Genomic DNA, 13730 nt, shown 5'->3' on the forward strand with positions numbered 1-13730 from the left:
AAAACATCTACCCCCGGTTTCACAGACAAGGCTTAAACGTAGTCTCAGACTAAAATGCATGTTTGAGCTGTTTTACCTGAAAGCAACTTGCACTGACATATCTTAAAATGTGTCACTGCCATTGTTTTGTCTCAAGCTGCCCATCAGTAATCTTTTTTTTTTTTCTGAGGCACATTTGTAAAAGCTACTTAAATGTCCAAATTGAACCAAGGCGTAAGGCCTAATCCTGGTTTAATCTAAGCCCCGTTTGTGAAACCAGGCCTAAATGTCTATTCATTCACAACCAGTCAATATTCAATAAAGTTAATAAAATATAAAGTAATATCCATATAAGTTATTTAAAAAAAAAGATATCAAAACATCTATTGTGCATTAGACAAATCTGTGTATTTAGATTTTGATTGCAAAAGGTTAATTTCTTAATTTTTAATAAAAAAGACAATCATCAATATTTTTTTTTTACAAGTTTATTCAATTCCTGAACAATATAAGGATGAGCCATGTTTTTAAAAATGTGATTAAAAACTACAATCTGCCCATCACATTTTATTCATCTCCTCTGTGCCAGGATTTGTAACTGAAGAACGCACTACCAGCGTAACTCAGAGATACTAGGAATGCAAAAAACTAGAACGGAGAAAAAAAGAGAGGCAAGCATTAAAACTTGTAACAATTTTATGCAAAGTAAATGAAAAACGTATTTCACATAATCAAGAATGTAACCACATATTCTGGGCTGAGGAGACCAAGTGTAATCGCTTAAGAATTTAAAACTACTGAAAACCAGCCGGACACTGATATATTCCCCTCAATGTTATGTTGGTTACAGCCTCGCACACATCTAACAATAAAATGATTATTACCGTTGATGCTGCCCAGCAGTTAAAATCATGATGACCTTTGACCACCCGATTGACCAGAGCTGCCTCAACAATAGCAGCCGAAGTGTACAATAAAGCCGCACTGCAGTTAAAAATGAGAACCTAAGAGAGCAGGGACGGAACTACAATTATTTGAGACAATTAGCACAATTTTGTTCCTTCAAAACCATTAAACCAGGGGTGCCCAATCCTGCTCCTGCCGATCGACTGTCCTGCACAGTTCATCTCCAACCCTAATCAAACACACCTGAAGCAACCAATTAAGGTCTTTAGGATCACTTGAAAAGTAAAGGCAGGTGTGTTTGATTAGGGTTGGAGATGAACTGTGCAGGACAGTCGATCGGCAGGAGCAGGATTGGGCACCCCTGCATTAAACCATGTTGTTTTTGGAAGTCATTAAAATAATAAATTTAGAGTTGTTTTTTTCTAAATCAAAATGTAGAACTATTTTCACATAGCCTACCATCATGGCATCCTTTTTAATCACAACTTTGTAGAGATGAATCAACTAACTGTATAGAAGTGCACCCACCACTCTAGTCCAAGGAATGTGACGTATTTTTCCATTGGCCAGGTTGATGATGAAGAGGAAGAGGGTGAGAAGCCAATAGAAGACAGTCACAAACATCACCCATCCAAATGGGGAAAAATGGAAATACTCTGTGCTTGCAATCAGTGCCCATACCAGCAGGCCCAAAATCTGAAGAACAGAAGAATTCCTGTTGCTTTGAATTACTTAATCCTCTGGAAAAACAAAAGGTTGTGGGACAGTGGTTCTCAACCTTTTTAAACCTCCAGTGTCCATAACTGTATTTGAATGCCCCATGATTTTCCAGTAATTTGTGATTTACTGGATAAGGATTAAGTTTTTTTTGTTGTCCTTGTTGTTTAGGGTGTGAATTAAAATAAGAAATATCTTGATTTTAGGTGTTGTTAAATATCTCAATTTGTAGTTTCTGTTCAGATGAACAGAAACACAAACAAGTAAATAAATACACAGAAAAAAACCTTAACAAAAAGTTACGTCATTAAAGATATCACTTCACATATTTAAAACAAAAATGTGTATTATTAAATTTAAACTATAAAAGCAGAAGCCACTACTTTTTCAAAACTGGGTTAGGCTATTGGGACATTTAAATCAACCAGCCATTAGCACATGCCATTTAAATACATAGCTCTATCACAATCTCACTTCCTCAGCAACGACCTTACCTACATTGAGACAGAAAGAGGAACATTCACACCGACCGCGACACACACACACACACACACACACAGTGAGTTTAAGAGAAGGCTGTAATTAAGCTGTAGGTTAGGTTTCTTCTCCTTAAAGATCACGTACATAAATCCCAAAATCTCTCCATATAAGTTGTTATGGGGATTTTGCAGCTCACATATGCAAGGCTATAGGCCTACATACAAAGTAGATGTCCGTATCTTTAAAAACTAAACAAGATTAACGTTACACAGCCAGCCATGCAGTGTAGGCTAGAAGCCCTTCAGTCATTACTATTTCCTCCTGAATACAAAGGCAGGCGTTTTACAGTGCACATTTGCCTTTAACGTGATAATCTAAAATCAACACGCAACCAATGTTTGACAACCTGAATCACTGATTTTAATGGGATAGTTCACCCAAAAATAATTTACTCACCCTCATGTTGTTCCAAACCTCTTGAACACAATAGAAGATATTTTAAAGAATGTTGTTAACCAGACATCTGACGGCACCCATTGAATTCCATAGTAGGAAAAAAAATACGACTGGTTACCAACATTCTTCAAAATGTATTATTTTGTGTTCAACGGAAGAAAGAAACTCATACAGGTTTGGAACAACATGAGAGTGAGTAAATGATGACAAAATTGTCATTTTTGGGTGAACTATCACTTTAAGGTGAGTGAATTACACCGTGAAAATAATAACGTTTAACATATTACAATTTCTAAAATCACGAACGGCTTTGAATGAACGGCTTATGATAACTGCTGCATAACTTCGTTTTGGATAGGAGAATAGCCTACATTCGGTTGCTTAGCAACCGCGCCGTCCAGCGCACGTAATGAATGGCTCTATTCTGCTCGCGCAGATTCCAGTGAAAAAGCAAAAAGGTAAGAGAACAGAACAGACAACCCGTATAAGTTTCTCAAAACTGGCACAGATTCTTTCCGACAAGTCTGTTGGATTTGTTCATCAATTGCCCATTTTAGTCGTTTTAATAAAGTTCGAGTCGAGTTTTAAAGCCATGATAGTAAAGTTTACTCACAACTTCAACAAGGATGAGGTACATAGGCACGCGCAGCATGGACTCTTTGTCGTACCACGGGGTCTCTGTGCTTGAATTCCCGCATTCCAGGTAAGGACTGCTCGCGGTGGTTATTACAGGTCGAGAGTTTGGATCCTCCGCCATGAATGCGACCCAAAATCTTTCTGCTCCACTCCAAAAAAAGTTTTTTTCTTCTTCTGCGTACAGGTGTAGGCCTATACGAGCCAAAATCGCGGAACATCCGATAAATATGTAGTCTGTTTTTTAAATGCCAGTACCAGGTACAGAGGATGACGAGTCCATATACTTTTCATAAATAGTAGCTCCACTGAAAACCATCAAAAATGTTTATTTGCATTCTGAGTTTGCAGCAGAAAAGACTCCTCCCACCGACCACCCCAATCTTTAACAACCACAGTTGACTTCCTCCAGAAATACACCTGACCAGGTTAGATATTGCATTTCCTAAAGGAAAAACCAGACCGTTCGATGCAGCAAAAGAATAAAGTCAATATTTTGATGAAATTATAAATTATTAAAAGAAAGAGAAAGGGGCGCAGAGTTATAATTTCCCGCTGCCATTAGAAATAAAATATTTGATGTGAGTCATAATGAATGGCACGCATTCATTAATAATGACTCGCATAATAATTAATGCAGAAAAATATAAGGGCAATATAAGGGTTTCCACTAGATGGAGCCACGGTCAAATGAAACCTTTTTAGACACAGCTCTACTGCAAAATGAATAGCTAGGCTATCCAACAGAAACAGACACAAAATCATAAATAAATAAATAAATAAATAAAAAGAGAGGATTTTAAAGAGTCTAAAAGCTCTGGTGCAATTTTTAAAACAATATTTTTAAAGGACAATATATACATAATATAAAATTATAATGCATTCACTACCTTTCAAGAGTTGAGGATCAGTACGATTATTTTAAAGAAATTAATAGTTTTATTCAGCAAGGATGCATTTAATTGATCGAAAGTGAACGTAAAGACATTTTTAGTGTTAAAAAACTATATTGTAGTCTGAAAAAAGATATCACAGTTTCCACAAAAATATTAAGCAGCTCAACTGTTTTCAACATTGATAGTTATTAGAAATATTGAGCATATTATAATGATTTCTGAAGAATGTGACACCGAAGACTGGAGTAAGGATGCTGAAAATTCAGCTTTGCCATCACAGAAATAAATTACATTTGAAATGATATTTAATAGAAAACAGTTATTTCTCACAATATTACTGCTTTTACTGTATTTTGATCAAGTAAATGCTGCCTTGGTGAGTATAAGAGACTTAAGAGAAAAAAGAGAAATATAAGAAAACAAGAAAAAAATCTTACTTTAAACATTTAAATGATGGTCTGTATAATGTATTATGAGAGATAGTATAATAATAATAATAATATACTATTGCTTACATGGCTTTGATGTTTTTGATACAATTGAAAATTTTATAATTTTTAATGTTTAGAGCTGTTTTAAGGTTCCTCTTAGGTTGGTGTCTAAACAATGAGAGGAAAATCCAAATCTAGCAAAATGAGATCCTTTTGTGTTGTTATTTTACTTTAAATATGGACCCAATAAATGCACACGGTTCTATGAACGATCTTAACATCTCCACTCAAACATAGTTTCTCTGTGCATATCTGCAGTTTTAATGATTGGCATCATTTTCAGAAAATATCTTTTCTCTACTGTCACAGATAAAGTAGTAATCCATTAATGTTCAGATTCATAACCCATATTATTCTGACACACACTCATTACTCAGTCAAATACTCTGTGCGTGTTTGTTGTATCAAATGTAATATTCCTTTTTGAGCGCTCTTCGCTGCCTTGAAGGCAGATTAATGAGAAGAAGTCTAATTGGCTGAAATTGGATTGATAAGTGGCTGTCGCAAATTTGCATAGAGAAAGTTATGAATTTTAATCTGTTTTTTTTTTTTTTCTTTAAGTGGATGTGTGTGATGGAGCTGCTGCTGAATGCTCGTTTAACAGGGGGGAAACAACTCAGCAGATAGACGCCGGAAAGGAATGAGTGTGGAAGACATGGAGAGAGAAAGAGGAGTACAGAGGAAAGAGAAAAAGTTATAGGAGATTCAGTTTTTGAAGCCGCCTATCTGGTTTGGAGGCTTCTGTACCGAAACATTCACAGATGAAACCAATTTATACAAAGCAAGTGGGCGCATGGATGACGTTAAAGACTGCATTGATATTTTTCACTCCAACGAGCATGAAGAGCTCTATACGTTTAAAGAACACCAAAGGAATAGTTTAGAACAACTAAAAATCATGTGCCGTGTGCAGTAAGCCCGTGTTTGTGTGAGGTTACCCACATAAAACAGAGAGTCATGTCCTTACAGGCCCCTCTCCCACCTGTGCTCAGACAACAAAGAAGAAAAGATTTAAAGAAAAAGATTTAGCGTCTTTGAGTGGATCTGAGAGTAAGAAAATTAGTCTTTCTCTATGATATAAAATAGAGAGAGAGAGAGGGTCTAACACAAACATGTCTAAACACACTCCCTATGTGAAACATAGGAGGCCCTCAGTGAAAGAATAAATACATCAAAACCTGTCTTGACATTCAAAGCTGAAGAAAGAATAAAAGCTGGTCTGATTATTGTTCTATTACTCATTACTGCATTAAGGTCATACTTGACGTAAGCAAGCTCAATAATGAATTCTTAAGTTGCCTCAAAAACTGATTTATCCATAACAAATCAATTGTTACGATGCTATAGTGAGCGCACAATGAAGGAGAGTCCTAAACAAAACATACTTTATTAAAGAACAGACCAACATGCAGGAGATCGCAGGATTAATAGGAAAGGAAGGAACTGAACAGGGAGAGCTGCACAACTCTAGTGTATGATATTGGAGTTATTTTGACATTTATCCGCATAATGCTAAGCTGACTGTTATAGTTTATTGTATTGTTTTTATTTTTGTTTGTGCAATTTTTTATATTTTTTCCAACAGCCCAAGCATACAGGCCCATAGAATGGTATGCAAAACAAATTCATAAGGAAAAAAATTGTATATAATCAATCTGCTTCATTGCATATTCCTTTTTTTAAATTATTATCATTGCATAAATACATACAGAAACAAAATACACACATCGACCAAAAAACGAACAAAAACAAAATACAGATAAACAACAATATAAGAACAGACAAGGAGAGAGATGTGAAAAAATAAGGATAAAGAAAGAAAAGAAAAGAAAAGAAAAGAAAAGAAAAGAAAAGAAAAGAAAAGAAAAACCTTATCATTTAAAATATATATCCTTTGGGGGTGTTGAGTGTTTTAAGGTATTCAATAATTTAACAACCCACACCCACCATACCCCTGGACAGCATACCCACTCTAACTTATAATTCCTCTCCTCACCCATTGTAAGACATATAGCGTATGCAGCGAACACAACAAAAGTTTATTTTTTTGCATCATCCTCCAGCTATCCCTATCCATTGTGTATTCCAAGTAATCAAGGGCTTAGTGCATTCCATTTACAGTTCCATTTCTGAATTGCTAAAACACTAAAACGAGGCCCATAATGGACAAACAATTTTGTACTGAATGTTGATCCCAACAATGGATGGAAACCATTTCTGAATTGCCATTTCCCCATTCCCTGAACCAAATTCTCAATAGCCTAAACCAATTTGCCGAATAAATCACTCTTTCTGTAAAACATTAAACAAGTTCAAGGTAGTTAAAACACTGTTTGCAAATCTCACGCACTCTTTTTGCAAAACTCTAAACACATTCTCACTCACTAAAAAACATTTCACACTGTGATGCACTTATGTTTCAAAACACTAAACAGAGGCAGACAAAAGTTAAACACAACTACAACACATCATTTACACACAACGACTCGATAAGTGTGAATCGGTCACACTTATTTCTAATGATGTGACCAAACCAACTGTACAAAATACAAGTCAGTTCAGAGTCCCAAAATGGACAAACAAATTTTGCACTGAATGTTGATACTAACAATGGATGGAAAGAGGGAGAGAAGGAAGATGATGAGTAAGAGGTGGTGAACAAGGAGGAAGAGGATGAGGAAGAGCAAGAGCAAGGTGTGGAGAATGTTGTCAAGGCTGGATCTGCTTTAGGGTTTTTCCCTTTGCCTGCAGAGATGACATTGTCTGTAATGTGGACAGTCCTCCGGCCGGACCAACATGAAGACATGATGCAGAAACAGAATGAATCTCTCTCACTGACCTTGATTTTGCGGTTGCACAACTCTTCTGAGTGTACTTTACTGTAACATGCTTTTCATTTAGAGTTTTTTACTGTAATCTTTTTGCAGTTGGGTCACTGAATTTTCACAGTATGCAAGTGCTGAATATACAGACATTCAATACAAAATTCAGTACAATACTATATTTGCAGTGGGTACAGTATACAATTGATTCACCTTACTACTGTAAGTTGTCATTACTATACTTTTTACGTAATTGCAAAATTAGTTTACTTTGTTACAATATACTTTTTTTTTTCTGTAATTGCATGCTTTGGATTCTGTGTTCTCCATTTTTTTATGCAGTGTCTAACGAATGATCTGTATTGTTTATAAAATCGGCTTGCTGTGTGTACGATCTGAAAGCATTGTTTGATTTTGAGCACAGATAAAATGGTTTTGAGTCAATTGTTTGATTTTGCCAGAAGAGTCAGAGGTTCTTTGAATGTGGCTTGAAAATTTGGTTTTGTGTTTAAGGTTTTGAGAAAGTGAGTGATGGTTTCAAAGAATGTGTTTAAGCAATTCAGAAAGACTGTAAACACATTGCAAGGGTTCTGCCAGTAGTGGGTACTCATGCAAAGTAAGCAATGACGTACATCCGAGTGAATGAGACGGAGAGAAGTTTGCAAGGGAAGGGCATACAATTTTGACTCAAACGCAGCCCAATACAACTGTATTTTTGCTGCTTTGGAAGCCTCTGCACCAAATTTAGTGGTACTTATTGAAAATTGATGGGGAAAAATAATTATTGTACAACAAAATGGTAAAGAAGTTTGTTTTGATTAAAAATCATGTAAATAAAAAGGCAGCTAGAGGGTAATATTTGATAAAAGGCTTTATATGCTTTTTATAAAATGTGTTTTCATATGCAAACACTTCTCATTTAATAACATTCAAGTACTTGATCAATATATGTCAAGCTTTGGTGCTTTTATAGTCTCAAAACATTTTAATCTAAGAGTGAAGTAAAATACAGTAAACAAAAAAACAAAACAAAAAACACCAAGTATATATTGGGGTTATAGGATATACCTGTATGAGCAGACAAAAAAAGACAAAGAACATGGGAAGAAACAAATAAAGACGACACATTTTTCGATTCTCTTCAGTTTGACAAGTAAGTGAGGGATTGTTTTACAGGGCGGCAAATAAATGAAAAATATATTCACGCTACTGCAGCAAAACTCCATTTTATTAATCCCTGGAAGAAATATTTGATAACACAATTCATATGCAAATAGGCTTAATCCATATTTAATCTGTCGAAGTTGTTAGTGTGGAGTGGGAATTGTGTGTTTGTGGGTGAATGTGCGACCAGGGTTGCTCTTCATCAGTCATATCACTGTATAGCGGCTGTCATTTCTGTTTATCTTTGACTTTGACCAATGCAGCCTTTCATGAAGGATACTTGATTCAAGTGACTCGAGAACTTGATTCAAGAATCATGGCAAAATACAGCTCTTTTACAGCCAAAATACAGCCAAATGATCTGTGGCATAGTGGTTAATTCTCATGCTTCTGACACATTGAGCCATGGTGCCACGTAGGTAATGAGGGATCAGGTCAAGACTGCATATGCGCTGACCCCATCTCTCTTTCCTCAATAATTTAATGTCTGTCTCTACTGTCCAATCACCCTCTGGATTACTTTACAGTTTTTTTTCAACTGCACTTTCAAAACTTTGCCTCTTTTTAAAAAAAAAAAAACCTTTACACACAAATCCAAGAATTTCACTCACAAAATGCAAAATGCCTCACATCTCTTGCAAAATGAAGCATTGGATTCAAAATATCACAAACACATATCAAAAGCAAACATTTGTCTTACGTTGCAAACACCTTTGCCATAATGTTATATTTTTGGATACATCATATACACAGTTATTCAAAACCTAATGCTCTTCTTTCATGAGCTCCTATGTACATTTCTGTACAATATTGAAAATAATTGGCAGAGAGATGTTGAAAAATTCACGGTAAACACGAAAGCATGAAACCAAACTTTTTTTACTGTAAGCATTTGTGGTTGTGAATACAGTATTACAGTCCGAAAAACCTATAACTTGACCTTTGGCCTATTTATAGGCCTATTCTAAAGCCATGATTGGTTGGTGTTAGGCTACTGTAAGTAGTAAAGCAATGTGTGTTTGCACATGTGAGGAGTAGTGATGTATGTCTCGAGACCACTTTTACGTGGTCTCGGTCTTGTCACGGCCTTGACGGTCTTTTGTCTCGGTCTTGTCTAGGTCTCGCTGTCTCAGACCAACATAGTGGTCGGGGGATTTAGCAATACAATACTACAATATCCACGACGACACAACGTTCGATAATGCAACATTATTATCCGCAACGGAATGGATTGAAGCGCGCGTCCGAGTGCTGACAGTGCGGCGTGTTCTCGAGCCACACGAGAAAACACTGTAGCCTATCCGCGGCCACTGATCGCAGCGGCAACGAGCACTTTGATCACTTGGTTTAAAAAACACATATCAGTAACATGATGGGTTTTAACTTCATTCAGGAGTCATTAATTTTGGGTAACTAACTACACAACTGACAGATGACTTTGAGCGCACCGCCAACGGTGTGTGTGTGTGTAACTATAGCGACAAAACGACCAACTTTCGGATCCCGCACTTAAGCCTATAATTTCGTTTTTAAAAATGTAATTAAGTATTTAAAAGTTGCAGAATGGGTTCATTTGGAGTCTGAGACTCCGAAATCGGCAGAGATAGGCAGGCATTTGCTTAGATGAATTTGTGTCTTTGATATCTGTGTGTGTGTGTGTATGTTGTGTTGTTGGTGTTAGACTAAATAAATGGTCTTTTAAAGGCACAATATGTAACTTTTTTGCTTTAAAAATAGCAAAAATCACTATATCTATGTTATATATATTTTTTTAGTTGTGTACTTACATTATCCCGACTGTTTCCAACAACTTTCAAACCAGGAGAAATTTTAATTTAATTCGAAGACACGGGACGTTTCTTTATTTCCGTTTTGTCGCAGTCAATGGCGTCATATCCGCGTTGTCCCTGGTTTCCGCTCGTGCTGCCATGGTAACCAGAGTTATGAACCAGAGCCCTCTGATAGTAACCAAGACGACAGACGTGGACCACTGTAGTTTGCAATGTCTAGCTGCACGCTGTTGTTGTTTCGTTCAAACATTATGGACCATGGCAAGCAGACTTTGGATAAAAAAGGAGAACTAAAACGAGAATCAATATCAGCGCGGTGTTTTCGAGATGCCTAGAGCTCCCATAGACAGTATATAAACGAGAGCTCCACGTCCGAGACTTCGACCGCTCCTACATGTACTTTATTAAACAGGTGAGCACATTTACATAAAACTAATCAATGTTATATAGTTCAACAATGATAAAATGTCAGAATATGATCTGTATGTTATTCTAATGTTGATCTAGTTTACTGCTAGTCTCATACAGACAGACTAACACATACATTTCAACACATTCAAATGCAGTTTAGTGTGCTAGTGTAATGTTAGACCAAGTGAAACAGCGCTGCGTTACCTCACAAGTTTAATTTGTCTAATAAACTGACCTGTGAGTAGTAATTCTGCGTGTAGTTCGGTAGAATGAAATGTCCATATTCCTTTTATATCCGCGGGACTCGCATCGCGTTTGGAGCTGATAGCTGTCTCTTAGCAATCCCGAACTGCTTCATATCACAGTCATGATAAAAGCATCGATGTATTCAGTCATCCATAAACATTATTAGATCGGTCGGCTTGACGTTGACGACAAGATCCATAATTCTTAGCAAATGTTGCGTCATCAAACTACGCCTTTGTTATTGTAAATAGGTTAGCGACCCCTAGTGGAGAAAAAATCCCATACTGTACGTTTAAATATCATCTGCATATCTCCGTTGTGTTGACTAAACATTAGGCCTAATCCAAGTTTATAATTGTGTATCTTTAATTTGATGTTATACGTTTTCATCTACACATTCATTATAATTTCAATTGGTTACATATTTCTCATTCTTTAGACAGTTGTTGGAGGAGCAAGATGGTGTTGGAGGTGTTTGATGTTTTGTCAGATGAACCAGTCAGTACCAGTCATGTCAGTCCTCAACAGTACACAAAAGTTAAGGGAGTCTCAATCCTCTAATAGTGCAGTAACAGCCGTCATGCAATTGCTACACATAGTTGATCTCACCCAGTCTGCAAAAACATTTACAGTGAGCTCACAGTCACACACATGACATGGTCTGTCTCTGTATTGTTCTGCCTGTGTAGTTGAAGTAATACCATCTCATATGTATTGAATGTAAACTGCGGCTGAACCCTATGCTGCTGTTCTTGAATTCATACAAGTTATTGCTTAGCTTCAACACTAGTCTGTTTTTTTCCCCTCCGGTCTCGGTCTTGGTCTCGACTTGGTCTGTCTTGGTCTTGATACCCTCTGGTCTTGGTAGTGTCTTGGTCTCGGTTTAGGCGGTCTTGACTACAAGTCTAGTGAGGAGTTAGTGAGAGGCACTGATGAATTAGTGTGGCGTTTTGATAGGTTGTGTTTGAAAAAGGAAATCAAGATACATCCTGTTAGATTTTTGTGTTACATAGAGAATTGTGTGTTGTGGTTTGCAAAGTGTTTTATGAAATTGAAAACTGAGTCGAAGGCCGAGAATTAGTGTATGGTTTTGCAGATTTTGTGTGTGGTTCTGGTGTTTCAGTGTCAGGTTTCAGTAATTGTGTGACAAGTAAGGATTTTGTGAGTAAGCAGTTCAAAAAAACTGTAATAAATAATATTTAATCCACAATTAATGAAGTAACTCTTAAAAATATATGAAATATTAGTGCAACTTCATGTGAGTCAAGTAACTTAAGTGTGACTTAAAATAAAACATAAATAAATAAATCACCCCCTACTTAAATAAAGAAGTTTACATAATATTTAATACATGATGGATATTTACAGTGTCCCAAAAAATAATTAGACTCTTAGGTCACTTTTTAAAATAGTTGTGAATAGTTCATACATTATTCATACATAATGTTCATACATTATGAAGTGTAAGTTACATAAATAAAAACTGAACTCCTAGAAAATCAATATTAGTGTCACTGATATTCAGAGACACATAAACTGTCCTGCCTTTTAAATAATTGTTTCTATAGTGTGTTTCCTGAGTGTGTGTGTGTGCGTGTTTTTATGGCCTCTAGAAGTCAACGGCACTGAGTCTAGAGGCAAACTTTATTACCACTGTCTAGTGTGTGTGGGAGAGAGAGAAATCTTCTCCCTTGGGGTACCAGAGATCCCAGTGGCTCTCATTATCTGCCTATTTGGTGTCACTTGTGGTCAAGCATAAATATGTATATAAGATCAATGTTTGTGAGTGGGTGTGGGTGTGGGTGTGGGTGTGTGTTTGCTCAGTCCCAACATCACTGCTGGGCCTTTATGCTCATCGAGACACTAGCCAGACTCTGTTTACTTCAAAGAGCCCCTTGTTCACAGCCAAGAATTATGTCTATTAGTGTCATATTCATTTACAAAAAAAACCCATTACAATCTAAACACCCTCTCAAGCCACAAACAAGAGCCACAGACCCACACTACAAATTACGTTATTCCTTCATGATGAAAATTATTTTGACTTGCTTAGTGGACAAATTGTATTAGGCGTATAAGTTTTCATTCAGGATCAAAGACATTTCTTTCATATGGGTGCACACTTTAAAAAAATAACATTTATTAATTTCAGCGTTAGTTGCATCTTTCTTTCAGTCAGTAAATGGCTGCGTCTTGTTTTTTGTGTGTGTTTTTTTTAAACAACTTGCTCGATTGAGAGCCTAACCAACCGTATTTCCCTTGGGAGAGATGGAGAAGGCAGAAAGAAAGAAAAGGAGTAGGAAGCGGAGAAGAGGCAGTGAACTGTGTCTTTCTTGGGGCCCATGTATAGTCTTCTGGGAGCTGGAGGGAGTGTCTGGTCATCAAAAAGGGGCGTGGCTGCATCCAACCATCAAAAAGATCTCCAATCCCCTGGGCCGAGGCCCCCTGTCCAATTCATTCCAGGAGCTGTCAGTCAAATGAATCACCTCACTTTCAGTGCAGCATTTCTGTTCCCAATTAAATGATGGACTCTCTCTTCAAGTACAACATATACATAAATGCAGCTGGTCCACAAAAGGGTATTCATTAGTCTACTTTCCCTGCCCTCTGGGATTTTAGAGTTGTCGAACTTCATAGCCCTGGGCCATATTCAATGAGGTAATCGAATTTTAGATTTTTACATTTTTTTTTTTAATCCACTAATGATGCAATACATCAGGAGACAAAAACAGAAAGAGA

At 36.7% G+C, this 13730-nt stretch overlaps 1 protein-coding gene across 1 annotated transcript; it reads right to left on the bottom strand.

The window, feature by feature from the left end:
- Window positions 1-461: 461 nt before the first annotated feature.
- On the bottom strand, window positions 462-3672 carry LOC311093403 (MARVEL domain-containing protein 1-like). The gene is made up of 4 exons (XM_084130761.1): window positions 3152-3672; window positions 1414-1581; window positions 864-983; window positions 462-627 (listed from the first exon to the last, which is right to left on the bottom strand). The coding sequence occupies exons 1-4, from the start codon at window positions 3293-3295 to the stop codon at window positions 547-549; spliced, it is 513 nt and encodes a 170-aa protein (XP_083986887.1). The 5' UTR covers window positions 3296-3672; the 3' UTR covers window positions 462-546.
- Window positions 3673-13730: the final 10058 nt, after the last annotated feature.

The sequence above is a fragment of the Abramis brama genome, assembly GCF_963993115.1.
Source record: "Abramis brama genome assembly, chromosome: 12".
In the NCBI taxonomy this organism is placed as follows: Eukaryota; Metazoa; Chordata; class Actinopteri; order Cypriniformes; family Leuciscidae; genus Abramis; species Abramis brama.

What these genes read in the sequence shown, in the direction of transcription:
- LOC311093403 (XM_084130761.1), bottom strand. Translation starts at nt 3,295, where the DNA reads ATGGCGGAGGATCCAAACTCTCGACCTGTAATAACCACCGCGAGCAGT. An exon ending in ACCTCATCCTTGTTGAAGTT is followed by an intron (nt 1,582 to 3,151) that starts GTGAGTAAACTT and finishes TCTGTTCTTCAG; the next exon opens with ATTTTGGGCCTGCTGGTATG. An exon ending in ACTGCTGGGCAGCATCAACG is followed by an intron (nt 628 to 863) that starts GTAATAATCATT and finishes TCTCCGTTCTAG; the next exon opens with TTTTTTGCATTCCTAGTATC.